We start from the raw sequence: 27,097 nt of genomic DNA, 5'->3' as shown, positions 1-27,097 counted from the left end.
CCTCCCGGCTCACCTTTCCCCCAAAAGGCAGGCTCGGACTCCTCACTCCAGAGATTCGTGCTTGCACAGGTCTTGTGCAGTTTACTCTTGACGTAGAAGGTGTAGCGCTTCTCGGGATCCACGCTGGGGATTTGGAACTTGATATCTGTGGCAGGTTGGACGGGGAGTTCCTGGGAAGCAAGGCAAACATCCAGGTCTTGCCAGGCCTCTAATGGGAGGGAGCTCAGCTCCGGGACCAAAGTTGGTCTCCACATTGCCAGGGCTTTGGTCTGCCAAAGGAAGCTTCCCCACGGCAATTAGGAGCTTTTAACCAGGACAGAAGCATTCGCATACACACACGGACCAGTGGTGGGTTTCAAAAAATGTTTGGAACCTCTTCTGTAGGTGTGGCCTGCTTTCCGGGTCCACCGGTGGAACCTCGTTGTGCCCTGTGGAACGATCCACCCGCCGAGATCCGGACCCTTACCACTCTCCCGGCCTTCCGTAAAGCCGTCAAGACCTGGCTGTTCCGGCAGGCCTGGGGCTGTTGATTGATATCCAGCCCCGCTTAGATGGAATGGATGATGTGGAATTTTAATATTGTATTTTTTGTTTTTAAATTTTAAATGTTTCTTTGTCTTGCTGTGAGCCGCCCAGAGTCCCGATGGGAGTGGGCGGCATACAACTTTTATTAAACTTGGAAACTTGGAAACTTCTAACCGGTTCGGTAGATTTGATGATCCGGTTCTACCGAATTGGTGCGAACTGGTAGGAACCCACCCCTCTCTCTCTCTCTCTCTCTCTCTCTCACACACACACACACACACACACACACACACACACACACACACACAAAAACACACACAAACACACACCCTTCCTCAAGCAAGGGGGAGGCTGGGCTCCGATGGAAACGTGAGTGCTTCAACGTGAGTGCTGATTGGCATCGTCCCTCCTACCCAACTCTTAATGCGGCTGGTTTCTCGGGGACACCACCGGCGCGACATCCCTACCATAAACTCCGTGTCCTTGTTGCTCTTGTATCGGACAATGTGTTCCAAACAATCCGGTCTTTGGTAGGGGGTTTTCCAGGTCAGGAGCAGCTGATGATTGCTCTGGTTTTGCAAGGTGAGGTTGAAAGGCTTGCCCGGCCTCACTAGGAGAGAATTAAGAGGGAACCTCTGGTGGGCGCAGGAGCCTGACTCATCGGCCGGCCTCTCCCCTTCCCCCCCCCACTCAGGCCAAACCGCCTCACAGGCCGGCTGGGGACAGCAGCGTCAGAAACCAACAATTCTTGAGAATTGGCATCTTTTCCTTTTTTCCCAAGGAATTTACCTGTATTTTTAGGAGTATAAGACGCACCGTGATTTTGAAGAGGCAATTTTTTTAAAAAATAGGTTTTTGCACTCTGCAGACCTCCCAAAAACAGCCCATTTTTTTGCAAAAATGGGCCTGTTTCTTTTTGGTCAAAAAAGGGCATGCATAGCCTTTTGGGAGGCTTATAGAGTGCTCCTGGGGGATGGAGTGGAGGGGGGGCAAAACTGAGCAAAAAATGGCCTGTTTCTCACTCATTTCTGCCCTCCCCAGCCCCCAGGAGCACTCCGGAAGCCTTCTAAAGGCAATGCACGGCAATTTTGGTGAAGGGGCGGGGTTTTGGGAGGCCAAAAACGCTGCTTTCAGTGTATAAGACGCACCCAGATTTTCACTCTCTCTTTTGAGGGAAGAAAGGTGCGCCTTATGCTCCGAAAAATACAGTAAACTGCATGTTATTGGTGGGGAGGGGGCAAATGCCCCACCACAAATAGCAATAGCAATAGCAGTTAGACTTATATACCGCTTCATAGGGCTTTCAGCCCTCTCTAAGCGGTTTACAGAGTCAGCATATCGCCCCCACAGTCTGGGTCCTCATTTTACCCAGATAGATAGATAGATGATAAGATAGATAGATAGATAGATAGATAGATAGATAGATAGATAGATAGATAGATAGATAGATATAGAGAGAGGGAGAGAGAGATATTGAGACAGGGAGGGAGGGATAGATATAGATAGAATAGATAGATAGATAGATAGATAGATAGATAGATAGATAGATAGATAGATAGATAGATAAATAGCAATAGCAGTTAGACTTATATACCGCTTCTAAGGGCTTTCAGCCCTCTCTAAGCGGTTTACAGAGTCAGCATATCGCCCCCACAGTCTGGGTCCTCATTTCATCCACCTCGGAAGGATGGAAGGCTGAGTCAACCTTTGAGCCGGTGAGATTTGAACCGCCAAACTGCAGATAACAGTCAGCTGAAGTGGCCTGCAGTACTGCACCCTAACCACTGCGCCACCCCAGCTCTTCGAAACCAGCCACCCAAAAGACAAGAGAGTAAGGAAGGGTCCGTGTGAGCTCCAGCATCAGGGACCGCTGGAGCCCACGGCAGCCGTCTCCATGAACAGGTGAAGCAGAGCGGAGGGGATGTAATGGCTGCTCCTCAAAGCAGCAAGCACAACAGGTCGCGGGCTCCACTGGGGAAGCTGCTCCTGAATTACCGACGGCTGCTTTTGAATCCATCTGCCCCACCCCACCCCGCACCCCGGTGCAGGAGCTCATCCCTACCTAGGTCTTTCAATTGCAGGTTTTGATGGGTGACAACCTGCCCCTGGCTGTCATTGAGGTAGATATCCAAGTAGTGGAAGAGGTCATATTCGCTGAGCCGGCACGCCACGTTAAGCCTCTCTTTCTGGATGTACTCTGTGCACTCCGATGTCTGGCTGATACTCGCATACCTGTGCAGAGAAGAGACAGTTGCATCCTTTCCCATGGGCAGGTGGGAAGGGCAACCTGAAAGACCCTCCAGAATTGATAAGGCAATTCTAATAGGGGAACAAATGAAAACTGGTATATATAGGCAGCGATGCCTTGTTGAACAATGAAGGAATAAGATCTCTGTTTGAAGGTATGAAATGCAAGGTTAACAATGAATAGAAGTATACTCTCTGGGGGAAAACAATGCTAATGTTAACTGAATATATATGGTAGAAGGAAAATGAGGCCTTTAGTTACATTAGATGAAATATCTGAGACGGTAAATATTATTTGAAGATGTAGATGTTAAAACAACCGTAACCAAACGACATGCTGCATGTGATGATGGTATTTTTTTTCTTCCCCTTTTTGGACTTTTTTTTGTCCTTTTTGGCCTCCCCCCCTCCCCCCACCCTTTTTTTTCTCTTGTTTTATTTTGTTTTATTTTGTTTTTTAAACCCTAGCTTATTGTGGTGTTTATTAAATATACAACAGAGAGATACAGGATGCATAAACTTAGTAGGGATGCACCTGTGATCAAACGACATATTGTATGTGAAGATGGGTTTCCCCTCCCCCCCCTTTTTCCCCATCTTCTCCCTTTCCCATTGTTGTCTGTGTAATAAAAAATAAAAAATAAAATAATAATAATAATAAAAAAGACCCTCCAGGATGCCCTGCCACTTCCTAAGGGCATCAGCAGCCCTGCCTGGCTTGCTTCCTTTCAGGTAGGCGCCGCTGCCCACGGCCTTTAGCAGGAAGAGCGATTCTGAGCGAGGCTGCCGTGCCATGCCCAAGCCCGGCTCAACAGTGGCGTGAATGAATGCCCCCTTCCCTAATATGGGAAGGAGAGCCGGAGGGAGGAGCTGGACAGCTCTACCTGAAGGGCGAAGGAGGGATGGGGGCTGAGGAAGGGGGGCAGCAGCCACATGGGCGGGAAGCGCCTACCGGGAGGAGAAAGAGTAGTTGTGATGGGGCTTCTCTCGGCTGCCCCAGTCGCAGATCACGTAATCATCATTGTGGCAAATGCAATCCACTGTCGGGAGAAAGAGAGAGCAGAAGTCACCTCCACCGTGCTCCGCCGGGGCTCCCTCCCACCTGGGCTCAGCGGAGAATGGGTCCCCACGAGGCTCCAGGGATCTCGGCCTCCCACACCCCTATGGCGAGAAAACAGGCAAGGGGGCCAAGTACCTTTAGCCTGGGGGCCGCCTACCGTCGGCTGGCCGGGGGCCACCAGCAGCAAGAGGAGTCCCAGCAGGGCCCCTGGCTGGTCCAAGACCCTCATTTTCAGGCGCGAGAAACAGCGGCTGCTCCAGAAGTGCCTCTTCAGAGTGCGCCTCGAAGCAGGGGGGGAGATGTGAGATGAAATCTTATCTGCGGCTAAGAGGCTTCCGCCGTCACTCATTTCCTGTGGAAAGTTTGTGGCGTGAAGTCCTGGAGCTGTTGAAGGCCCCGGGGGATTTCCAGAGGGGCCCAGAGTCATCGTCAGAGAGCCATGCAGAGCAGGGGACCCTATGGGGGGGGGTCTCGCCCACCCTCCAGCCATGGCAGGATCACCTTCTTGGGGGTCTCCTCCGGGAGAACGTGGTCCTGCCCTGTTGTTTCCCATGGAAGGAGATGCCCTGGGCTTGGTTTGGGGGTGTGTGTGCCCATCTGGGAGACCCCATGAGAGCATCTAGAGGAGAACAAGGTAGTCAATGCTGGAGGGGAAGCGGGGGCTCAGCCTCTTCCCTGGCAGCAAAGACCCCCCACCCACCCACTTTGGGTGGCTGTAGCCAAAGGATGGGGAATTGTTGCTGGGCAGCCATTCTCTCCCCTCCAGCATCGCATCCCAGAAGATGAGGCACATTTCTGCCCCGGCAGGGCTCCTCCACACGGGGCTTCAACCGTCCAGGTGACCCAACAGGTGAGGCTCCCAGGTGCGGCCCCGCCTCCGCCTCGATCTGTTGGGACCTGCGGGACGCTGCAGTGACCGGGCTCGGCCTGCAGGGGGAGACGCCGGGCCGTCCTCGGCCATCTCCGTCCGCCCTCGGCAATTTCCGTGCGCGGCGGCGAGGAGGGAGGGCCCCGGCCGGGCGCGTCATCGCTTCCGACCGCCGCGGCGGTGCTCCGCTTTTTGTCCTCCGCGCCCCCCCGCAGCCGCGCGCGATCCATTCCGGCGCCGCCCGGGTCCTACGCTGCCGAGCGGCTCTCGGAAGGCTTCGGCGCGGCCCGCCCGCCCCGACCCCGCGCTCGGCCTTTTCCGGCAGGCGTCGGCCCGGCTCGGCTGGTTCCGCCGCCGCCGCCGACCCGGTGTCCGGGCCTGAGTCTGGTCGGCGGGCGGGCCGGCAGCGCCTCTTGGCCGGCCATGGCGGCCTTTGGGGTGCTGAGCTACGAGCACCGGCCTCTCAAGCGGCCGCGCCTGGGCCCGCCCGACGTCTACCCGCAGGACCCCAAACAGAAAGAGGTAAGCGGGGCCGGAGCCCCCGGCCGGGACGGCGCCCCCTGCGGCCAGGGCGGACGGCGCAGCGCCCCCGCGCGGCCCGGAGGAAGAAGGGCGCCGCCGCGGGTCCGGGTGGGGGGGGGGTCGGCAGTGGCGCTCGGGGGCCCGCGGACCCCGCCTCCCCCCCCCCGTTGGGTCCCGGCTGCCGGTGGGAGGTCCGGCTGCTCTTGGCCATGGAGGCTCCATCTAAGCCCCCCCCCTCGGTCCCACTCCCTCCCTCCTGTCCGGACAGTCCGGCTCTGGCCGGAGACCCTCCTCCTGCCGGTGTCCAGATGCTAGAGAAGCCCCGGGACCCACCCACCCACCCCGCCTCCCTCCACCCTGTGTCCCCTGGGGGTCTCCTGGGGGGAGGGGCTGCCCCTGCAGGGGGGGTGTTGGGGGAGGGGCTGCTGACCGACCCTGGCTGACCCCCTCTGGCCTCCCTTCCTCCCCCAGGACGAGCTGACGGCGCTCAACGTGAAGCAGGGCTTCAACAACCAGCCGGCGGTTTCCGGAGACGAGCACGGCAGCGCCAAGAACGTCAACTTCAACCCCGCCAAGGTGAAGCCGATGGCTGTGGACACCACCACCCCCAGCCCACGATGGGGCCCGACTGCCCGTCTTACTCCCCCATAGCTGAAAGTTTGCAGCAGGGGGAAGGGAGCCGAGATCCGCCTGCAAATGCTGGCTGCCCATTCCCCCTGGTCTTTAGATTTGGGGGGGGGAAGCTGCGGGCAGCAGAAATGAGCTGGGGAAGGGATGCTGGCACCGTCGTGCAGCCTGGCACGGCGTCACTAAGCGCAGCCTCTCAAAAAGAGGAAGAGGGCACCGGCGTCAGGTGGAGGGGGAGGCGCTCTGCAGGGGACCCCCTTCTTGGTGCGGAGGTGAAGGCGCCTTCGTCGATGAAGCCGAGCCGTTGCTCTGGAGGGAACGTGAGGCCGGGGTCCTCCCTGGGTCGCCTTGTGGCCGGAGGAGCCTGAAAGCTCCTCTTCCTCTTCTCCAGATCAGTTCCAACTTCAGCAGCATCATCGCCGAAAAGCTGCGTTGCAACACCTTGCCCGACACTGGCCGTCGGAAACCGCAGGTCAACCAAAAGGACAACTTCTGGCCGGTGACGGCTCGCTCCCAGAGCGCCATTAACAATTGGTTCAATGACCTGGCTGGAACCAAACCCCTCACCCACCTGGCTAAAAAGGTACCTGCAGTGCCAAGGCGCCCTAGATGGGGAGGGGGCACGTTAAGGGAGGGAGGGGGGTGGCTGAGGCGGGGAGACCCGTAGCATCCGTAAACCCTCCGGGATGGCCAGCGGACGGCTTCGGGAAGGACTTGGGGCGAAGAGCCAGGAGCCCTGGGTGGAGGAGGGAGTTAGGCAAGGCCAGAACGCGAGGGATGAGTGGGGCTCTCGGAGGCCTGGCCCTGGCGTGGGGCAGCTGTTGCGGAGGGAGATCCCGGAACGAGATGGGGCCAGGGAAACCGGGAGGCTGTTGTGGGGAGAGTAGTGGCTGCAGTTCCCCCCCAATGCCTGGTTTCCCAGCCCTCCTCCTCGCTAGGTCTCTGACCAAACTGTGTGTGAATCGGGCCCCTCCTGCTCTGCTCCCGCAACGTGCTCTACATGGGGGCTGCCCTTGAAGAGCATCCGGCGACTTCAGCTAGTCCAGAATGCAGCTGCGCGAGTGATTGTGGGTGCTCCTCGGTTCGCCCACATAACACCTATCCTCCGCGAGCTGCGCTGGCTACCTGTTGATCTCCGGGTGCGCTTCAAGGTGCTACTTACCACCTACAAAGCCCTCCATGGTAGTGGATCTAGGTACTTGAGAGACCGCCTTCTGCCAATCACCTCCTCACGACCGATTAGATCACACAGATTAGGCCTCCTCCGAGTTCCATCTGCCAGCCAGTGCCGACTGGCAACTACGCGGAGGAGAGCCTTTTCAGTAGTAGCTCCGACCCTTTGGAACGACCTCCCCGTGGAGATTCGTACCCTCACCACCCTCCAGACCTTCCGCACAGTCCTTAAGATCTGGCTATCCTGCCAGGCCTGGGGTTAAAGATTAGGGTCCGTCCCCACCCGAATGATGAATGAATGTTGCTTCTATTTTTTAATTATGTACTGTCTGTATATGTCATTACGTGTATCCCCTCCCTATAGGTTGTAAGCCGCCCTGAGTCCCCTCAGGGAAAAGGGCGGCCTATAAATAAAAGCAATCTAATCTAATCTAATCTCCCGGGCAGGTGCCCATCTTCAGCAAGAAGGAGGAGATCTTTAGTTACCTGGCCAAGTACGCAGTGCCTGTGATGAGAGCTGCCTGGTTGATCAAGATGACCTGTGCCTATTACGCTGCCATTACGGAAACGAAGGTGAAGAAGCGGCATGTCATTGACCCCTTCAGCGGTAAGGGCTGCTGCTCCGGCCTCCAAATGGGCCTCTCTCAGCCTCCTCCCATGGCAGCCGTTTCTGCTGCGCCCTCCCCAAATCACCAGGACGGTCTGGCTTTCTCCCCCACCCTTTCCCCTTCCTTGCTATCCCTGGTCTCCCTTGCCCCCTCTGCATGTTGAGTCCCACAGCAGGCCCCACCCACTGACGGCTGCCCTCCCTTTCTAGAGTGGACACAGATCATTACCAAGTTTCTGTGGGAGCAGCTGCAGAAGATCGCCGACTTCCACCGGCAGCTGCTGGCACAAGCCTGCGGCTCGCCTTCCAACATCATGCCCCAGGAGGTGGAGCATTCGGTCAAGCAGTGGGACTACAATGAGAAGCTGGCCATGTTTATGTTCCAGGTGACAGCGGGGAGGGGGTTAGGGTGGGGTCCCCTTGTGGGGGGAGGGGGAAGTGGGTGGAAGAACAGGTGAGCCGAGCCCCCATACCCACAGCCCCCGGCCTTCTCAGTGGGCCTCTGTCTGCACCTTCCAGGACGGGATGCTGGACCGGCACGAGTTCCTCACCTGGGTGCTGGAGTGCTTTGAGAAGATTCGGCCGGGCGAAGACGAGCTCCTGAAGCTGCTCCTGCCGCTGCTCCTGCAGGTCAGCCACCCCCCCGTCCCCAGGCAAACTCGGGAGAAGGTCCTGCTGGAAACTCCAGGGCTGGAAGGGGAATGCGGGAGTAAAACTCTACGGAAGGGAGGGCTGGATGAGCAGCCGACGTCACTGCAGCGGCCCAGAGCATGGAACCTGGTGCGCTGGGTTTGGGAGTGTCTGGTTGCGAGGCCCCAGAGAGGAGTGGGCTTTGGGGCTAAGCGGACGCCATTTTTCTCCCCCGCAGTATTCCAGTGAGTTTGTGCAGTCAGCCTACCTGTCCAGGCGCCTGGCCTACTTCTGCACCCGCCGCCTCGCCATTCTGTTGGACGCCAGCGGTGGGCATCCGGCTCACCACCTTCCCTCTCAGGCAGCCCCCGCGCTCCCTTCCACCCCGACTCCCCAGCCGGCTGCGGGAAACTCCTCCGCCAGCCCTTTCAGCGACCTCTTGTTGTGCCCCCAGCATCGCCCCGTCGTCTTCGGACTCAGCTGCATCCTGCAGGTGAGCGCTCTTGTTGGCAGGGGTCCCGCAGGGCTGGGGCGGGCGGGTGGGTGGGTGGGGGAAGGCCAGAGGGGAAAAGCCTTCAGAAGGAGCCCGGGGAGAATTTCCTTGGCTGGCTCGTGGCAGCTGGAGGAGGGAGGGCAGGTAGGACGCCTGGGGAGGGGGGCTGCATTCAGAACTGCCCACCGCGGAGGACAGGAGTTGCCGTTAGAATCCCTCGGGGGAGGGAAGGCTGGGGGGGGGGAGGGAGGGATGAATATTAGGCTTGACGAGGGGTGGTAGATTTTAATGTAATATGATTGCACATGTATACTGTCTTCTCTTATTTTTTCTTTAAAACTAAGATATGTTAAGTATATTGATATGGAAGCATATATACCATCAACATAGAATGGAGTTTGTTCAGAAGCTGAAATACACCAATGAGAGGAAGAGTGGGAAACAGAGGAGAGAAGAAAGATAGGAAGAGAGGGATAGGAGAGAGGGAAAGGGGGGAAGATGAGGAGAATAAGGAGGAGTGGAATGAAGAGAGAGGAGAGGGAGAAAGGAAGGGGAAGTAGAGTAGGAAAGGATGATGGAGGGAAGAAAGGAGGTAGGAGAGAGGCAGAAGAAAGAGGTGTATGGAGAGCAGAAGAGCTAATAATGGGTTTTTATCCTTCTGGGCGTTGATGACAAGAGGAACTGATGTAATTACTGCTTAATACAATAGGATATTCGCTATGTAATAGTATACATGTGATTATACGTTATGAAAATGGAAAATAAAAAAAAGTATATTAAAAAAAAGAATCCCACGGAGGCACAGAGGAGCCCAGGAGGGGTGGTGGGGTGCAGAGACACAGGGAGCATTTGGCTTTGAGGATGAGAAGAGTACCGTGGAAATGGCTGACCAGTTGGGCACAAAAGTGCCTTCAAGCCCCCCGGCCTAGAGAACTCAACCTCCTTCCTCCTCCTCTGGCTGCAGAGTATCGTCCTGTGCTGCCCCAGCGCCCTGGTCTGGCACTACTCCCTCACCGACAGCAGAATCAAGACGGGCTCTCCCCTCGACCACCTGCCCATTGCCCCCTCAAACCTGCCCATGCCCGGGGTCAACGCCAGCTTCATACAGCAGGTGAGCAGCAGCCTGTCTCCTGGCCTGGGGCTGTGGGAGGGGCCGTGCCAGGTTTGCTCCCTCCCTCCCCATTTCCCAGGCTGGCTCAGGACCCTGGCAGGTTCCAGACCCTTCCCCTTATTTATTTTTTTAATATAATTTTTATTCTTTTTAAACATACAAAACAAAGTAAGAAAAAGGGGGGGGGAATCAACTTTCCTCCATTTCATCAAGCATGTCATTTGGTTACAAGTTTTGGTGCATCAATTCTTAAGATTAAGAATAACATCACTGGTTTTGCATTAAACACAACTGAATATTTCGCTGTACTTGAGCATTATGTGTTCAAATTACCGTTAATATTCTTTCATTTGTAACAATCCTTGTTTCCTTGAATTCATAATTATCTATCAAATAACAATAAGTATTTAAAGTATTATAATATCACCTATCTCTAAGGAATAAAAGCGAAGATTGGAACAAAGAATTCCCATTGGTTTATAATAAACATTCATATTTTCAATTGACCATAATGTCTCCAATCGCCCAGAATTCCAAGAATGGTTTCCCGTTATTAATTAGTTAGTCCATATAGCGGTTAAATATTTCAATTCATGTATGTATCAATTATTCCTTACATCATCATTGATCTGTTTAATATACAAAGATCTCTTCCTCTTTTTTTTTAAATTGGAAATTTTTTTAAAAAAACCTTTTACAAATGTTTACTTCCCTCCCCTCCCCACCCAACCCCCCCCTCCCAACCTTCCCTCCCCCGACTTCCCAGAACCAATACAGGGTATAAATCTTTAACTAAAATATTCTAAAGTAAACTTAAAAATAAAAAATTAATATCCTCTATCATTTGAGCTTTAACTCCTCTTTGCTAGGCTAACTCTAAGCAGATTATGTCATTCCTTGTTGCCTCAGTCATAAACTATCTGGAATTTCTTAGTCCCATATTTATTTTGAGTATAGTCGATCCATCTTCTCCACTCCGGTTTATATCTCTCGTTTGAGTGGTCCTTGAGATATGGTGATATTTTAGCCATCTCTGCTAAGTTTGTTACTTTTAATGTCCATTCTTGAATAGTAGGCAAATCTTCCTTCTTCCAGTATTGCGCCACCAACAGTCTTGCTGCGGTTATTAAATGCAAAATCAGGTTAGTCTCTTCCTCTTGATGCCCCTTCCTTGCCAGGTCCGAGCGAGGCTGCGGGAGACGGAGCAGCAGATCAAGGAGCGTGGGCAGGCCGTGGAAGTGCGCTGGTCCTTTGACAAATGCCAGGAAGCCACCGCAGGTAGCCCCTGCCCCACTCCCTATCCCTGCACCTGCGCCTGGGCAGCTGGACTGCTCTGTGGGCAGTGGGGCTCCCTTCCTAGGATCCCCCCCTTTCTCTTCCAGGGTTCACCATCAGCCGGGTGCTCCACACTTTAGAAGTCCTCGACAGCCACAGTTTCGAGCGCTCGGACTTCAGCAACTCGCTGGATTCTCTGTACAACAGGATATTCGGGGGAGGGCCGAGCAAGGACAGCCACGAGGTAGGGGAAGGGTCTTTTCTGCAAAGAGGGGCTAGCAGGAAGAGGGCACGGCCAGAGGAGGCTCCTGGTATCCAGGGGAGGCGTTCAATTCCGGGCAGCCAGGTTGGAATCGGCGTTGCCAGGAGGCGGGCACGGCTGAAATCATTTTAAATGGGCCAGTTGGATTCCCAGCGGAGGAGAACTCTCCCCGTGGTGGTGGTGGTGGAGGGAACCTCCTTGCTCCTCCAAGTCTCTGTTCCTGAATTGCGGCTGCTGAGCGAGGGCTAAACCGGGAGGGAAAGGGGCTGGGTGCAGGCTGCTTCGTCTCTTGGGGGGTGAGGAAGCTGGAGGAAGCAGTTCTAGCTCTTCAGCTGACAGTCATCTCCCCCACGTGCAGTGCTCACAAGGAAGCAGCCTCCCGGGGGAGCTTCCTCGGAGGCTGCCTGAAGGCCGGGGAGAAGGTTAGGCCGGCCCTTCCAGGAGATTACCCCACTTCTTTCCTGGCAGATCTCCCCCGATGACGACGCCGTGGTCGCTCTGCTCTGCGAGTGGGCCGTGAGCCACAAGCGTTCCGGGCGGCACCGAGCCATGGTGGTGGCAAAGCTGCTGGAGAAACGGCAATCTGAGATAGAGGCCGAGGTGAGCCCAGCGTGGGGATCTCCGTGAGGGTGGGCGGCGAGGGCGGCCTCTCCGAGCAGGAGGGGAGAGGATATTTCCTTTAAAAAGAGGAAATGTCCGTTGGGCTTCCTCTTCCAGGATGTCCCGGGATTGTGGGGGTCACCTCAGTGGCCATGGACAAGGCTGGACGTTTCTGGCCAGGTCAGAACACTTTTGAGGTTAAAACTGGGCATTTGTGGCCAAGACGTTTTGATCTCAAAAGTGCTTCGCAGATGTCCGTTTTCGTCCCCAAAAACTTTGTGATTCACGAAGTTCATTTGAACATTCCGCAAGCACAAATCGATACGGCATCCAGTGTAAATTCTTCTGCAGGGCCTTAAAACCATCCAAAACACATTTAAAACGTTTGAAATAGAATAATAAAGCCTGTGAAATATTCAGCGGTGACGGTGCTCTAAATGCCAGAGACGGGGAGGGTGTGTGTGTGTGTTGAAAACATCCAAAGTCCCTATGCAGCACCAAGAGGATTGTCCTAGAAAAGGGGGTGGGTGTCACGACAGACTCCCTTGTCTGAGGGTCCCTGCAGGTGAAGAAGCCACGGGAATCGTCCCACCAGTGAGGGCTTTGTTCCAGCAGAGGCTCTGCTGCAGGGGGCCAAGCATGGGTTCAGGGGGGGAGGGCCCAGGGGGCAGGCGTGGGGCTCACCACCTTCTGCTCTTCTACTTGTGCTCAGCGCTGCGGCGACTCAGAAGTGGTGGACGAAAAAGGATCCATCTCTTCGGGTTCCCTGTCGGCCGTGAGCGCTCCAGTTTTCCAAGAAGTTCTCATGCAGTTCCTCGACACCCAGGCCCCCATGCTAAGTACGGAGCAAGCCCCCTCCCCCGGCTCCTCTGCGTGCCCAGCCAGCCGTCCCGCTTGACGGGCAGAGAGGGGGTCAGGCCGGGGACAGCTGGGTGGGCAGAAGCTGCCCGGACCCTCATCCTTCCCTCCCTCCCTGGCAGCTGACCCCAGCAGCGAGGACGAGCGGGCCGAATTCTTCAACCTGGTGCTGCTCTTCTGCGAGCTGATCCGCCACGACGTCTTCTCGCCCAACATGTACATGTGCGCCCTGATCTCGCGGGGCGACTTGGCTATCGACCACGGGCCCCGTCCCGCCTCCCCCTTCGACGACGCTGCGGAGGAGCACCACGACCGGAAGGAGCGGGAGAGCGGTCACGGCATCAAGCTGGAGGTTTGAGATAGGATCCCCCCCCTCCTCCTGCTTATCGGGGGGGGCGGGTTGGGAGAGGGAGGGGGCGGACAGCTTCAGCTTCAGAGTGTTGAATGGGGTGCCTCGTCCCTTCTCCCTGCCAGGATGCCAGCCTCTCGGAGTGTCACATGGATATTGACCACAGTTCCAACGCCATCTTCGACGACATGGAGAAGACTGATTTCTCGGTAGCGCCTGGCGGGGCCTCCTGGCTGGTCTTTGGGGAGCCCACAGTGCCAGTGGCAGAGGCTGCCTTAAGTTCCCTCCTTCCATCCCTGGCAGCCTGGACTGCCTCCTGCCCAAGAGAGCTACCGCTTTTCAGAGGCCCTCCAGTGCCTTGCCTGGGGGAAAAGGAGACGAGGCAGCCTCCTCTCCCTGCGGAGCCCTCAAAAGGGGGCAGAAGCCATGCAGAGAGAGGCAGAAGCTCTCGGTGGAGGGTGCTGCTACCGGCCTGCTGGGGGGCTGCCTGGGGTGGGTGGGCAGAGTCTCCCTTGCCAAGATAGAGTCCACTCACCGCTCTGCCTTTTCCCTCCCTCCAGATGTTCTCTCCTTCCATGCACTGTGAGTCCAAAGCGAGCCCTTCCCCGGAGAAAGTGGACCTTGAGAAGGACCGAGGGGCAGATGGGACGTTGGCCGCCCTCTACGACCAGCCTCGGCACATCCAGTACTGCACGCATTTCCCCATTCCCCAGGTGAGGTGGGGAGCCGGGCAGCTGGCAGTGGGGCAGGGGTGCCGTGTGCTGGGCATGCAGGGAGGGCCTGGGGATCCCTCCTTCTCCTTCGGGAAGCGTGGGAGGTGCCTCCCCTGCAAAAGGAAGGGCCTCCGGGTGGGGCCGGCTGGAGCATCTCCCCATGAACGGATGGACAGCAGCCGGACTTGCTCTTCCCGCCTTCCCAGGAGGAGTCGAGCAGCCACGAGTGCAACCAGCGACTGGTGGTCCTTTTCGGCGTCGGGAAGCAGCGCGACGAAGCCCGGCACGCCATCAAAAGAATCAGCAAGGATATCTTGAAGGTGCTCAACAGGAAAAGCACGGCGGAGACAGGTTGGTAGGGCCACTCGGGCCAAAGGTCTTGGGGGGGGGGGCACTGGGACCTGCAGAGGTCATCACCCCGTGTCTCCCTTGGGCAGGAGGGGAGGAAGGGCAGAAGAGGAAGAGGAACAAGCCAGAGGCCTTCCCAACCGCAGAGGACATCTTTGCCAAGTTCCAGCATCTTTCCCACTTCGACCAGCATCTCGTCACTTCTCAGGTACCTTCCTCGGCCGGGTCGGGGGCTGAGACGGAGCAGCTGTGTGTGTGTGTGTGAGGGATCTAGGGACCCCACTGGGAGGGGGGCACTGCCGGGCAGCACGCTTCCTTCTCCCTCTCCTTCCCCAGGTCTCTCGCAATGTCTTGGAGCAAATCACCAGCTTTGCCTTAGGGATGTCCTACCACCTGCCTCTGGTGCAGCACATCCAGTTCATCTTCGACCTGATGGAGTATTCGCTCAACATTAGCGGGCTCATCGACTTTGCCATCCAGGTGGGTGGGCAGGACAGGGCTAGGCCCCCCACCTTCTTGGCAAGCGCGAGGGTCCCGCCCTGGGATTGCTGGGAGACAGAGAGAGTTTGTCTCCGGCCGAGATGGGCTGCGAGGTCCCGTTGGAAGTCCAGCGCTGGGCTGAAAGGCTCACCCGACGGCCCTCCGAGCCTTCAAGCCCAGAAGGGCACAAGCAGCAGGCAGCTGCAGGTGTGCCAGGAACGGGGCACATGCACCCCTTGCCCTTCCCGCTTCTTTGGCCGTGAGGAGAGCAGGAGAGCCATGCCGAAGTGGTTGGCCCAAACTCCAGAGCATGAGCCAGCTGCGGTTTCCCATGGCAACTTGTAAGCCGAGCGTCGTGCTCGCCTCCCCCAGATGCAGCCTTTCCTCCAAGCCGCCCCTGTAGGGCTGGAGGGTGTCTGCAAGCTGATCCGTCCATCTTCCCTCCCCTTCTCCCTCCATACTGACGGGCTGCGTAGCTGCTGAACGAGCTGAGCGTGGTGGAGGCCGAGTTGCTGCTGAAGTCTTCTGACCTGGTGGGCAGCTACACCACCAGCCTGTGCCTCTGCATCGTGGCCGTCCTGCGGCATTACCACTCCTGCCTTATCCTCAACCAGGACCAGATGGCCCAGGTCTTTGAAGGGTGAGCTCTGGGCACACGCCTGGCCCCTCCTTGATCGGCTCCCGCGGGGGTGTTGGGGTGAGGGGCAGGGCCTACTCAGCCCCCCCCTGGCTTTCTCTCCTCCGCCCCAGGCTCTGTGGGGTGGTGAAGCATGGCATGAACCGTTCGGATGGCTCTTCGGCTGAGCGCTGCATCCTGGCCTACCTCTACGATCTGTACACGTCCTGCAGCCACCTCAAGAGTAAATTTGGGGAGCTCTTCAGGTCAGTGCCCTCCTCTGCCTGCTGGCTCCCTCCGTGCCTCCTCCCCCACCGAGGGGGTCTGTTGGAGACCCTCCCGGCCCGGCTGGGGCTGCGCAGGCCTCACCACCTGCTTCCCCTGCAGCGACTTCTGCTCCAAGGTGAAGAACACCATCTACTGCAATGTGGAGCCCTCGGACTCCAACATGCTGTGGGAACCCTTGTTCATGATCGACACCATCGAGAACCCCTCTGCCCACAACTTCACCTACATCAACCTGGGCAAGAGCCTGGCGGATAACCCGGCCAACCGCTACAGCTTCGTCTGCAACGCCCTGATGCACGTCTGTGTGGGGCACCACGACCCGGACCGGTGAGGGCCAGGCCGGGCGAGGTGCCACGGGGGCAGTGTTGACGCCTCTTGCAAGCGCCCTCTTTCCCAGGGGAGAGGGCAGAGGAAGGAAGCTGATGGGCAAGGAGGCACGGCGGGAGGTCTGGCCCTCCGTCTTTCTTCTCCCCCACTTCCCAGCTCCCGAGGGTGGAGGCTGGTTTCTCCCCTCGTGTTGGTTTATTCAATTCGCCTGACGCCATTGTCCTTCGGCATTACGGCCGTTTCTGTCTCTGAGAATCCCGTTTCGGAGAGGGCACACCTTCGTGCAGGCCTCCAGGCTGGCTGGGCGAGGCTCCTAGCTCAGAGCCTTGGGAAGATAGCCAGGCCCTCACTGACCCCCTGCTCTCCCGCCCAGGGTCAACGACATCGCCATCCTATGCGCGGAGCTGACCGGCTACTGCAAGCTGCTGAGCGCCGAGTGGCTGGGGGTGCTGAAGGCCCTGTGCTGCTCCTCCAACAACGGGACGTGCGGCTTCAACGACCTCCTCTGCAACGTGGACGTAAGGGCGGGACAGGGAGGGAGGTTTTGCTGAGCGGACATAACATCCGAGGAGGACGCGTTGGCGAAGAGGACCGTGTGGGCTTGAAGGGCTCGACTGCAGGGTCCCTGCTGTCACCGGGTGCGTCCCAGGAGTCGGTGGGCGGTAACCTTGATTTTTCCCTGCCTTGGCTTTTGGCTTCTTCGCTCCCAGCGGTGCCCAGGTAGATGGTACTACAGGCAGGGGCTCAGCCGAGCTGCCTTCCTACTTACCTGCAGGTGAGCGACCTGTCCTTCCACGACTCCCTGGCGACCTTTGTGGCCATCCTCATCGCCCGCCAGTGTCTGCTGCTGGAGGATCTGATCCGCTGCGCGGCCATTCCCTCTCTCCTCAATGCTGGTGAGCATCCAGCCGGGATACCATCTGAAGGACTCCGGGAGACAGAGAGAGGCCCAGCACTGACCCCTCACTCCCCCTGCCCTTCTCTTTGCAGCTTGCAGTGAACAGGACTCGGAGCCCGGGGCCCGCCTGACCTGCCGAATTTTGCTGCACCTCTTTAAGACCCCCCAGCTGAATCCCTGCCAGCAGGATAGCAGTAAGCCTTTGGGCCTGGGCTCTCCCACGATGGACTGGTGCGCCGTCTGGGTGTCGGTCAGTCCAGGGCTGAAAATGTGGGCTCTCCCCAGGTAAGCCCTCGGTGGGCATCCGCTCGTCCTGCGACAGGCACCTGCTGGCTGCTTCCCAGAATCGCATCGTGGACGGGGCCGTCTTTGCTGTGCTGAAGGCCGTCTTCGTCCTGGGTGCGTGCTTGGACACATCCGGGAGGAGGGGGCAGGGAGGGGAGTCTTAGTGGGGCTGAGTCCGGCCACTGGACGGGTCCCGCTCCTGGTTGCAGGGGACGCCGAACTGAAGGGCTCTGGCTTCTCCCACCCGGGAGGGGTGGACGATCTCCTGGATGACGACAAGAAGCCGGCCGGCCGGATGGTTTCGATTGAGACAGCCAGCTTGGACGTTTACGCCAAGTACGTCCTCAGGAGCATCTGCCAGCAGGTGAGACCGACAGCCCCCACGGGAGAAACGCTGCCTCAGCCTTGCAGCGAGCTCACCCTGGGGTCACCGTGAGCAGTGCGGCTCCTCGGGTGGACCGAGTGCTAAGCCCCGTTGAGGCCCAGGCGTGCCTGTGGGGAGATCCCCACCAGGCCTTGGTCCTGGGGGCCTCGGAAGGCCAGGTGAGGTTGGGTCGGTGTGGCTGGCTGGCAGAGCCGGAGTCCCCCAGGGTCAGCGGCACCCCCCTCGCTCTCCGCAGGAATGGGTGGGCGAGCGGTGCCTGAAGTCGTTGTGCGAGGACAGCAACGACTTGCAGGACCCCGTCCTGAGCAGCACCCAAGCCCAGCGCCTGATGCAGCTGATCTGCTACCCTCATCGGCTGCTCGACAACGAGGAGGGAGAGAACCCTCAGCGGCAGAGGATCAAGCGCATTTTGCAGGTTTCTTGGGGGGCATTGGCTGGGAAGATGGCGCTCCTCAGCCTCTACAGGCGCCAGTGGGATGACGGAGGGACCGGCAGCATTCACGATGCGCAGGGAACGGGGGGGGGAGGGACACGAATGTCCGGCTCTTCCGGAAGGCAAGGAGCCAGCGGAAGGGAGGGTTGGCCCCACAGCAGGGCCCTCCTCTGACAGATGCGTCCATCGGCCTCTCATGCAGAACCTGGACCAGTGGACGATGCGCCAGTCGCTGCTCGAACTGCAGCTCATGATCAAGCAGACGGCCAGCAATGTGAGGACTTGTGGCGGAGGTCCCTGGGGGAGGACGGGCGGGACTGTGTGTGTGTGGGGGGGGTCAAGAGTTGCCCAGGTGTCCTCTTGCCAGGGCTTCAAAGTTTGACTCTTCCTACCCCCCGCCCCCTCGCCTCCTGCAGCAGGAGATGAATTCCCTCCTGGAGAACATCGCCAAGGCCACCATCGAAGTCTTCCAGCAGTCGGCCGAGACCAACGGCATCGTCAGCCTGGGCAGCTGCCCCAACCTCATGCCTGCCAACCCCAAAGCCAAGCCTGTCCTTAGGTCAGCAGGGGCCGGGGGAGGAGGGGAGGGGGCTGGAGGGAGGGGTTGTCAGGCCAGCCTGACCCTGCTGTCTCGCCCCTCCAGCTCCTTGGAACGGTCCGGTGTGTGGCTGGTGGCGCCGCTGATCGCCAAGCTCCCGACCTCCGTGCAGGGCTACGTGCTGAAGGCCGCGGGGGACGAGCTGGAGAAGGGGCAGCACCTAGGCTCTTCGTCCCGCAAAGAGAGGGACCGGCAGAAGCAGAAGAGGTGAGGGAGCTGGAGGATGGGTGGGCGGGGGGGAGGGAAGCCCCGGTCAGCCCGAACCAACCGCCTCTGCCCTTTGCCTGCAGCATGACCCTGCTGAGCCAGCAGCCCTTCCTGTCCCTGGTGCTCACCTGCCTGAAGGGCCAGGACGAGCAGCGGGAGGGCCTCCTCACCTCCTTGTACAGCCAGGTGCAGCAGGTAAGCGGAGGAATCCCAAGGGGGCCGCATTTCCTCCTGGGGGGGTGGACTTCCTTTTCCCAGCCTCCCCCGCCCCCCAGCAGCTTTTGTCTGCTAAGGGGAGGCTGTTCCCATTACCGCCCTCTTAGATTGTGACCAACTGGCGGGAAGACCAGTACCAAGATGACTGCAAGGCCAAGCAGCTAATGCACGAGGCGCTGAAGCTGCGGCTGAATCTGGTGAGCTGTGGGGCACAGACGGGGTCTCCCTCCTGCCTGCTCCCCAGACCTTGGGGGACAGATCTGGAGCTCCCTTTGCTCCCCTCGTCCCTCCCACAGAATTTCCCTTTTCAGGGAGCCCCCTTCCAGTATGGGGAAGACTGCCCTGGACAGGGGAAGACACACAGCTCTTGCTGTCTCTGCTCCCCCCCCGGCCTCCTTGTGGGCAGGGAGCTCATGTGGTCCTTCCCACCAGGTGGGGGGCATGTTCGACACAGTGCAGCGCAGCACACAGCAGACCACAGAGTGGGCAGTGCTTCTCCTGGACATCATCAGCAGTGGCACGGTGGACATGCAGTCTAACAAGTGAGCCTTTCCTTCCCCCGGATGTCGTCCCCCCCCCCCCGGCCCCTCAGCAGCTCTGTTGGGTCACGGGGTTCCTGCACCTTAGAAGTGCCCCCCAGCCAGTGGTGGGTTCCGGATCCCATTCCAACCGGCAGCATACCCATGCGTCTTAGTGGCTCCGTGACCCTCTGCGACGCTCCAGCTGCTCAGCGGAGTGTCACGTAGGTGCTCTACACACCATGCGGGGAAGCGCCAAAGACTTAAAAGACGGGTAAGGAGCTCAGGCGGGCGGGTGGGCCCTCCAGAGCACCGTACCGGAACGGTATCCTGTGCTCTGGGCAGCTCCGGTACACGCGTACCCTGGCGTACCGCCTGCAACCCACCCCTGCCCCCAACGTAAACAGCCCCATCCCTGTGCACAGTGGGGCAGGGGCCATGTGAATTGGCAGCCCTCCCTCCCTGCACAAAGCCTGGCGGGGACAATGGGGCGTCTGCTGCCCCCGCCCCTCACTGACCGCCCTTCCCCTCCGGCCCTGATCTTCCAGTGAGCTCTTCACCACCGTCCTGGACATGCTGAGCGTGCTGATCAATGGCACCCTGGCCGCCGACATGTCCAGCATCTCCCAAGGCAGCATGGAGGAGAACAAGCGGGCGTACATGAACCTCGTCAAGAAGCTGCGGGTAAAGCAGAGCCCCCCCCCATGCCCCCTGGGAGGGAAGAATCACCCTGGCGCTCTGGGTCTTGCTCGACTTCTGGTTTTCTCCCGGGTAAAGCTCTTGGGCCCCAGGGCCCCTGTGCAGAGCTCCGGGATGAAGGGCAGCACGGCTGTGGGGGTGGCCCAGCTCCCATTGCAACGGCTTCCTCCTCTGCAGAAGGAGCTGGGCGACCGGCAGTCGGAGAGCCTGGAGAAGGTGCGGCAGCTGCTGCCGCTGCCCAAGCAGACACGGGACGTCATCACCTGCGAGCCGCAGGGCTCCCTCATCGACACCAAGGGCAACAAGATTGCCGGCTTCGACTCCATCTTCAAGAAGGAGGCAAGTGGCTGTCTGGACCTCTGGCCGGGCGGGAGGCGAGGGGACTGGCAGGTTTCAGAAGGGGGAGGGGGCAGCCCCCGGAGCCCACCGCAGAGTTGCCATGGCTGTCCTTCCTCTCCCCTATTAGATCACACAGATTAGGCCTCCTCCGAGTTCCATCCGCCAGTCAGTGTCGACTGGCGACTACGCGGAGGAGAGCCTTTTCAGTAGTAGCTCCGACCCTTTGGAACTATCTCCCCGTGGAGATTCATACCCTCACCACCCTCCAGACCTTCCGCACAGCCCTCAAGATCTGGCTATCCCGTCAGGCCTGGGGTTAAAGATTATAATCCGTCCCCTCCCGAATGATGAATGTTGTGTTCTATTTTTAATTACGTACTATTTTATATGTCATTGTGTGTACTCCCTTCCCTATACGTTGTAAGCCGCCCTGAGTCCCCTCAGGGAAAAGGGCAGCCTATAAATAAATTTATCTAAATCTAAATCCCCTCCTCCTCCTCCTCTTCCTCCTCCTCCCAGGGCCTGCAGGTCTCCACCAAGCAGAAGATCTCCCCCTGGGACCTCTTCGAGGGCCTGAAGCACTCCGCCCCGCTCTCCTGGGGCTGGTTCGGGACGGTGCGGGTGGACCGCAAGGTCTCCCGCTTTGAAGAGCAGCAGCGGCTGCTCCTCTACCACACCCACCTGAAGCCCAAGCCTCGCAGCTACTATCTGGAGCCGCTGCCTCTGCCTCCCGAGGAGGAGGAGCCCCCCACCCCAGTGGCCCTGGAGCCGGAGAAGAAGGTGGTCGAACCGGCCAAGGTGGAAAAGGCCAGTGCCAGCGCTGGCAGTTCTGCAGCCGAACCCAAGAACAAGAGTAAGAGCAAGAGCAAGAAACGGGCCCAGCCGGCCAGCAAGAACGAAGTGAGTCCCCCTCCCGCCCTCCCCCCCTTTCCTGCCTGGCCCCTCTCCCTGCCTGCCTGGCCTCCTCACAGCCTTTGCCACCCCCTCCCCCCACAGGAATACCCGATGAACGCGGTCCGGGGCGTCTCCTATGGTGCCGGCATCCCCACCGACCTCCTGCATCACCAGCCGGGGAACTCCATGTCTCGCCTGGCCTACGGGCAGCCTCCGGTGGGCCTCTATGCCCAGAACCAGCCCCTCCCCGCAGGTCCGAGTCTGGCGTCTCTTTGAGAGTGGGACCCCTCAGCCCTCTCCCTGAGTCTGGATTATGGCGTCTTCCCCGGGAGAGCCAGGACAGGGAGCCTGGCAGAACAGACGGGCTTCCTGCCAGGCTGCCCCCAACCTCCCTCGGGGTTTCGGGCGCTGCCTGGGGCCCCTAACCCTAACCCCTCTTCCACCTGGAGGTGCCCAGCAAAGACCGGCTGCTGCTTCTCCTTGCAGGCGGCCCTCGGTTGGACACATCGTACCGGCCGGTGCGCATGCCCATCGGCAAGCTGGTGCCCAACCGGCTCCCCTACGCGGGGGTCTTGCCAACCGGCATGAGCATGCTAGGAATGGACCCTTCCTATAAGTCAGCCGTCTACAGGCCGCAGCAGCCTCCTCCTCCTCTGTCCGGGGGGACTCTCCTGCGCCAGCAACTGCAGGCCAAACTGGTAAGATCCCCAGGTGTGTGTGTGTGTGTGTGTGTGGGTTGCACAGTATGGGTTCCCACAGCCCCTAGGGGGCGGAGTTATTGGGGCCTCCCCCCCACCCCTGGTCTTCCAGAAGGGGGAGGAAGAGCAGAATGGACTCGGTTATTCTGCTTCTCAGTTAGCAGGGCCCAAAGTCATTGGGGAGAGCATTTGTGGCCAGAGGGAAAAGTCTCAGAGCTGGCGAGGGTCCCTGCCCCCCTGCAGGCACCAGCTGTGCCCCAGCTGCCCGTGCCATGCCTCCCTTTTGCCTCCCCAGCAAGGCCAGGGGATCCTGGGGCAGCCGCCAGTGCGCCAAATGCCTCCTACTCCAGCTTACGGAACCGGGCAGGCAGCTCAGGTGAGCCCTTCGCTGCCTTCCAGGAAACTCTCCTGGCCTTTGGGGGCTTTTGCGGTGGGCAACTGGGAAGGAAGCTCCAGTCCTGGGGTGGGGGTGGGGTGGGGTGGGCTGAGCCTCGTCTCTGTTTGGCGGGAGCACCAGACAGCAGCCGCCTTTCTGTGTGAAGCGGTTGGGCAGTAACTCACCTGCCCCTTCCTCTCCCTGCGCCATCTCCTCTCCCTGCAGGGCTACACCCCCTACGGGGTGCCCCACCTCAGCCTCCAGCAGCACCCCTCCCAGGCCAGCGCCATGGTCCCCTCGACGTATTCCGGCCAAACCTATCAGAACAGCCACCCCAGCGCCAACCCCGCCTTCGTCGACGCCGTCCGGTCCATGCAGAGGCCCGGATACGTCCACCAGCAGGCCCCTGCCTACGGGCACGCCCTGAACGCCGCACAGAGGTACCCGGGTGGGGGGGAGGGAAGGAAGGGGGCTCCCGGGACGGCATTGGCCCCTACCTGAGGTCTCTGCCCAAACAGCCGCTCCGGTCTGCTCCCTGATGCCCGTTTCTGCCCGTCCTGCGCTCCAGGTTCCCCCACCAGCCGATGCAGCAGCCGACCATGATGGGCAGCATCAACCACCTGAGCACGCAAGGGGTCCCCACGGGGGTGCGGCCCAGCCAGCTTCTGCCCGACCAGCAGCAGCAGCAGCAGCAACAACAGCAACAACAGCAGCAGCAGCAGCAGCAGCAGCAACAACAATACTTGAGGCAGCAACAGCAGCAACAGCAGCTGCTCCGGGTGAGCAGGCAGGGAGCCCCCAGGCGCCTCCTCTCTCCGTGATGATGGGGGCGAGGCGTCTGGGGCAAAATGGGAGGGGTCTAAAAGAGGGGAGGTGCCTCAATGGCTCCTGCTCTGAAGGAGGCCACCCTCCCTCCATCTTCCCAGGGGCTCCTGGCTAAGGGTGTCCTTCCGCCCCCCTCCTCCTTTTTCACAGCAGCAGCAGCAACAGCAGCAGCAGCAGCAGCAGCCCCCTCCACAGTCGCAGCCCCAACAGCCCCAGCAGCCGCCCCCCCAGCAGCCGCCCCCCGTGCCCCCCGTCCCTCAGCCCCAAGCCCAGGGACAGCCGCCGGGACTGGGGATGCAGGGCCTGAATCCTCAGCAACCCCTGGTAAGAAGGGTGGGGAGGGGGTTTCTCTCCTTGGGGGTGGGGGGATTCCCCGCTCCTGGCCCCCCTTCCTCTCACACCCTCCGTGACACACTCTCCCCCTCTGCCCAGTTCCAGCGGCAAGGCCTCCAGCAGACCCAGCAGCAGCAACAGACGGCTGCCTTGGTCCGGCAGCTCCAGCAGCAGCTCTCCAGTAAGGTCCCGGGCCCTCAGCCGGCCAGGGAAGAAGAGGGAGGGGCTCTCGGGGGGGGCTCCCCCTCTTACCTTCCTAAAGAGGTGGTCCTGAAGGCGAGGGACGGGGCTTCGTGGGAGGGGGAACCCAGGGCAAGAAAAGGCTCACTTGTTAAGACTGCACATCCACCGTGCCACTGATGATGAGCTCCAGGAGAAGCACTGGGTGCTACGCTGCACCGTGTCAAACATGCACCTGGTGGGAAGGGCCACATGAGCCGGGCGAAGGCCGCCGGCTGGATGAGCAGAGGGTTCTCCCTGCGCCCTTCAACTGTGGGGCTCTGCAGAGGTTTCAGAGCAGCCGGCCTCCGAGGCGGGGCACTCTTGGGCACCTAGCATGTGGAGTTGGCCTCCTGCTCCCTGGGCAAAAAAGGCCGGATTGTAGGGGGAGGGAATTGGGGCTGCCCCCCCTCCCCCATGCTGGCTTTGGCCCCTCTTGCGACTCTTGAGAGAGGTTGCAGCCGCTTCGTAGAATGTTGGAATTCATTCCAGGTGTTTGTGTGCAGGGCAGTTTCTGCTGTCTGAAACACATACACAGGGATGCAAAAACATCGCATCAGAAACATCTTTCTGGCCTAACGGTCATAACTCACTATGCAGCCTCATGTAACAAGAACTATGTGAGCCAGCTACTCCCACACATGCCCTTTCAGGCTGCGTGTTCGAATCACGTCGGGGTCACCAGTTGCCGCGTTGTCACCACACTGGTGGGCTGCTCATGTGTCCTTGCCTAATCAAAAGGAAAACACCAGACGAAATTCCTTGGGATGAGCAAAAGGCTTCGAATGATCATCGAAGGGCTCTTTTATTAGAAAAAGTTAGTTACAGCGTCATCAAAAAGGAGCGTATCAAAAGGCATATATAATCACACATGGCACAAGTAAACTAATGAAAAGTTCACAGCATTCTACAAAGAAACCAATAGAAAATCACATCATGGCAAAGGGTGGGCAAAGGGGGAACAGAAGATTACAAGCTGCATGGCATTGGGAGGGGGAGAGGGGGAATAGAAAGTTACAGCACAGCATAGGGGGGAGAAAGGGCATGTGTGGGAGTAGCTGGCTCACATGGTTCTTGTTACATGAGGCTGCATAGTGAGTTATGACCGTTAGGCCAGAAAGATGTTTCTGATGCGATGTTTATGCATCCCTGTGTTTGTGTGTTTCAGACAGCAGAAACTGCCCTGCACACAAACACCCGGAATGAATTCCAACAGTAGAAGAGACTATGGGGACTGTGAGCCTGGGGAGAAAGGGGTCACTCCCAGGGCAGTTTGTCCCCATCCCTTTCTCCCCAGGAGCCCCCCTTCCACGGGCCCAAACCATCCATGAGCAGGCAGGAGCCCCACCCACATGTTTGGCTAGGTGGGGGTGCAGAGAGGCAAGGCAGAGGGGTGCTCGAGAACTTCCCACGGGCAGGGAATGTTGGCGAGCTGTGTCCTGCCAGACTCGAAGAATGGGCCCCTCCTGCACAGGGGCGTCTCTTCCTCTCAAACCTAGCCAGCTTCTGCCCCAAATACTGACACGCCCCCCCCCCCTCCCCAGCCCCTAACTCTCCTCTTTGGGCCCCCACAGATACGCAGACCCAGCAGAGCAGCAATCCTTTCGGACGGTATTGAGCCTCACGAGGGAAGCAGCGGAGGATCTGGAAGATATTGTTCTTCGGGGCTGGTGGGGGAACAGCCCTCCCACCCCACACCCGCGGGTCTGTCTGTGCAGCAGCGACCCCCCCCCCCCATCCTCGGCCAGGAGTGTTTTATCACGCCAAATGAGTGTTTTTAATCTCCACTTTCTACCAGTGTTTCCGAATCCCGTGTGATTGCTAGAGTCTCCCGCCCCACTTTTGATTTCAGCTTTTAATAAGTTTTTAGTATTTTTGTTAAAATAATGACAAAAAAAAAACAACTTGTAAGATTTTATACTTTATTTATACCAGATGAGCCCTGTATCACAGATGTCCTGAAAAAAAAGAAATACACAGAGCATACTTTCCAGACCGTCTCCTGGTTTTTCAGAGTGGGGTCAGGGGGAGGGCAGGGGTTCAGCTCTTCCTCTTCCCTGAGATCGGGTCTCCGAATTGCTGCTGAAAGGGGGTGCAGGTACCCCCCCATCACCTCCGCTTCTGCTTGCCTGGGCTGTTAACAAGGGAGAACCTGGCCCTTCTGTGGGTTGCGTGGGGAAGACAGCTGGCCACGCCCTTGCAAAGCCAAGGGGGGAGATGGCCAGGCAACTCTCCCTTCCCCCCCCCCTCCTGGGCATCCCTGCCAAGGCACCCGCCTTGGTTCAAGGAACCCTTGGGCATCTGTTGGGCAAAATGGGCATCTGGAGGAGATGCATTTGGAGTTTCTCTTCCTTTACGATGTGTCTGTCTGAGAAACATTGGTGGCCCTTGAGCCACACGCCTGCTCAACACCCCCCCCCCAGTCTCTTGGGTTTGGGGGTGCAAGAGATGCTTCTCTGATGAAGGAGTCACCCCGCTTTGATCTTCTGGTTGACCCTGGCTTCATTGCCCTGCAGACTCCCAACAATTTACCATATTCCGCGTGCGAGGGTGGGTCGGCCGCAACGGTGAGTAACCCTTTGCAGCCGTTTTTTGCAGAGAGGGCTTCCGGCACGGAGGCTGATTCCTCCACTAAGGAGATAGGAGGGGAGGAGGTCTTTGCTGAATTGTTGGCAAGGCTGAGGGCAGCCCCTCTACCCAAGTCCATCACCCTCTGCTTTCCTCCAGAGCTGTCTGGGATAGTTCAAGGTTTGCGTCCTGTGGCTGGTTGAGACCTGGAACGGACATGACCCCCCCCCTGCTCACTCCCTTCCCCCAGTCTCTTCCAGGAGGCTTCCTGTGTCAGGGTTCCAAATAGTATCCAAAATTAAATCAGAGTCCAAGGCAAAGTATTGCAGAAGGTTCCAATTTATGAAGAGAGCCATGTTGGCACATCTGGGAAAACCCGAATCTGAAAGCTTCCTGGTTTTCCCCACCCAGTTGAAAGTTCAAGATCTTGCCCCCCACACCCACCAGTCCATCCCACGATCCAATCTCCCACTGCCATGCTGGCAGCTTCCACCCATCCAGTTCCGGTCAGGTGCAGAGTTGCAAAGACAAAGGCTTTCTAGAAAGAATGTTGTTATGGCTACATCTTATCTAACTGGGTACAATCCCCCGTCCCATTTTCCCACCATAGAAAAGGCGTAGTGGAAT

At 58.6% G+C, this 27,097-nt stretch overlaps 2 protein-coding genes across 6 annotated transcripts in view; one reads left to right on the top strand and one right to left on the bottom strand.

The window, feature by feature from the left end:
- IL2RG (interleukin 2 receptor subunit gamma) overlaps positions 1-4,936 on the bottom strand; it is a 9,219-nt gene extending 4,283 nt beyond the window's left edge. For 3 of the 4 annotated variants that reach the window (XM_032227981.1, XM_032227982.1, XM_032227983.1), the window contains exons 1-7: positions 4,533-4,936; positions 4,334-4,451; positions 3,968-4,184; positions 3,725-3,812; positions 2,588-2,757; positions 993-1,135; positions 14-170 (exon numbers count right to left, since the gene is read on the bottom strand). In XM_032227981.1, coding sequence (XP_032083872.1) covers positions 14-170; positions 993-1,135; positions 2,588-2,757; positions 3,725-3,812; positions 3,968-4,184; positions 4,334-4,451; positions 4,533-4,930 — 1,291 coding nt within the window. In that variant the 5' untranslated portion in view covers positions 4,931-4,936. The remainder of the gene's footprint in view (positions 1-13; positions 171-992; positions 1,136-2,587; positions 2,758-3,724; positions 3,813-3,967; positions 4,185-4,333; positions 4,452-4,532) is intronic. The other variant, XM_032227984.1, reaches the window with a different exon arrangement.
- Positions 4,937-5,031: 95 nt separating this feature from the next.
- On the top strand, positions 5,032-25,895 carry MED12 (mediator complex subunit 12). Of its 2 annotated transcripts, none has more exons than XM_032227971.1 (44): positions 5,032-5,222; positions 5,694-5,798; positions 6,241-6,432; positions 7,470-7,629; positions 7,840-8,015; positions 8,149-8,259; positions 8,498-8,752; positions 9,717-9,863; positions 11,042-11,141; positions 11,246-11,382; positions 11,869-12,000; positions 12,713-12,839; positions 12,981-13,210; positions 13,333-13,416; positions 13,768-13,920; positions 14,127-14,271; positions 14,358-14,476; positions 14,605-14,748; positions 15,225-15,388; positions 15,499-15,630; positions 15,752-15,979; positions 16,353-16,497; positions 16,755-16,875; positions 16,970-17,071; positions 17,163-17,276; positions 17,372-17,526; positions 17,783-17,962; positions 18,183-18,254; positions 18,397-18,539; positions 18,624-18,785; positions 18,869-18,980; positions 19,109-19,198; positions 19,434-19,543; positions 20,068-20,203; positions 20,396-20,557; positions 21,077-21,457; positions 21,554-21,704; positions 21,938-22,149; positions 22,445-22,525; positions 22,751-22,965; positions 23,094-23,304; positions 23,504-23,674; positions 23,783-23,864; positions 25,477-25,895. In XM_032227971.1, the coding sequence occupies exons 1-44, from the start codon at positions 5,124-5,126 to the stop codon at positions 25,518-25,520; spliced, it is 6,492 nt and encodes a 2,163-aa protein (XP_032083862.1). In that variant the 5' UTR covers positions 5,032-5,123; the 3' UTR covers positions 25,521-25,895. The 2 variants fall into 2 exon arrangements, with proteins under 2 accessions (XP_032083862.1, XP_032083861.1); XM_032227970.1 differs by having other exon boundaries at positions 23,501-23,674.
- The last annotated feature ends 1,202 nt before the right edge of the window (positions 25,896-27,097 follow it).

The sequence above is a fragment of the Thamnophis elegans genome, chromosome 12 (assembly GCF_009769535.1).
Source record: "Thamnophis elegans isolate rThaEle1 chromosome 12, rThaEle1.pri, whole genome shotgun sequence".
Lineage (NCBI taxonomy): Eukaryota > Metazoa > Chordata > Lepidosauria > Squamata > Colubridae > Thamnophis > Thamnophis elegans.
Note: the sequence above shows the minus strand (reverse complement) of the source record. Positions and strands in the feature narration are given on the sequence as shown.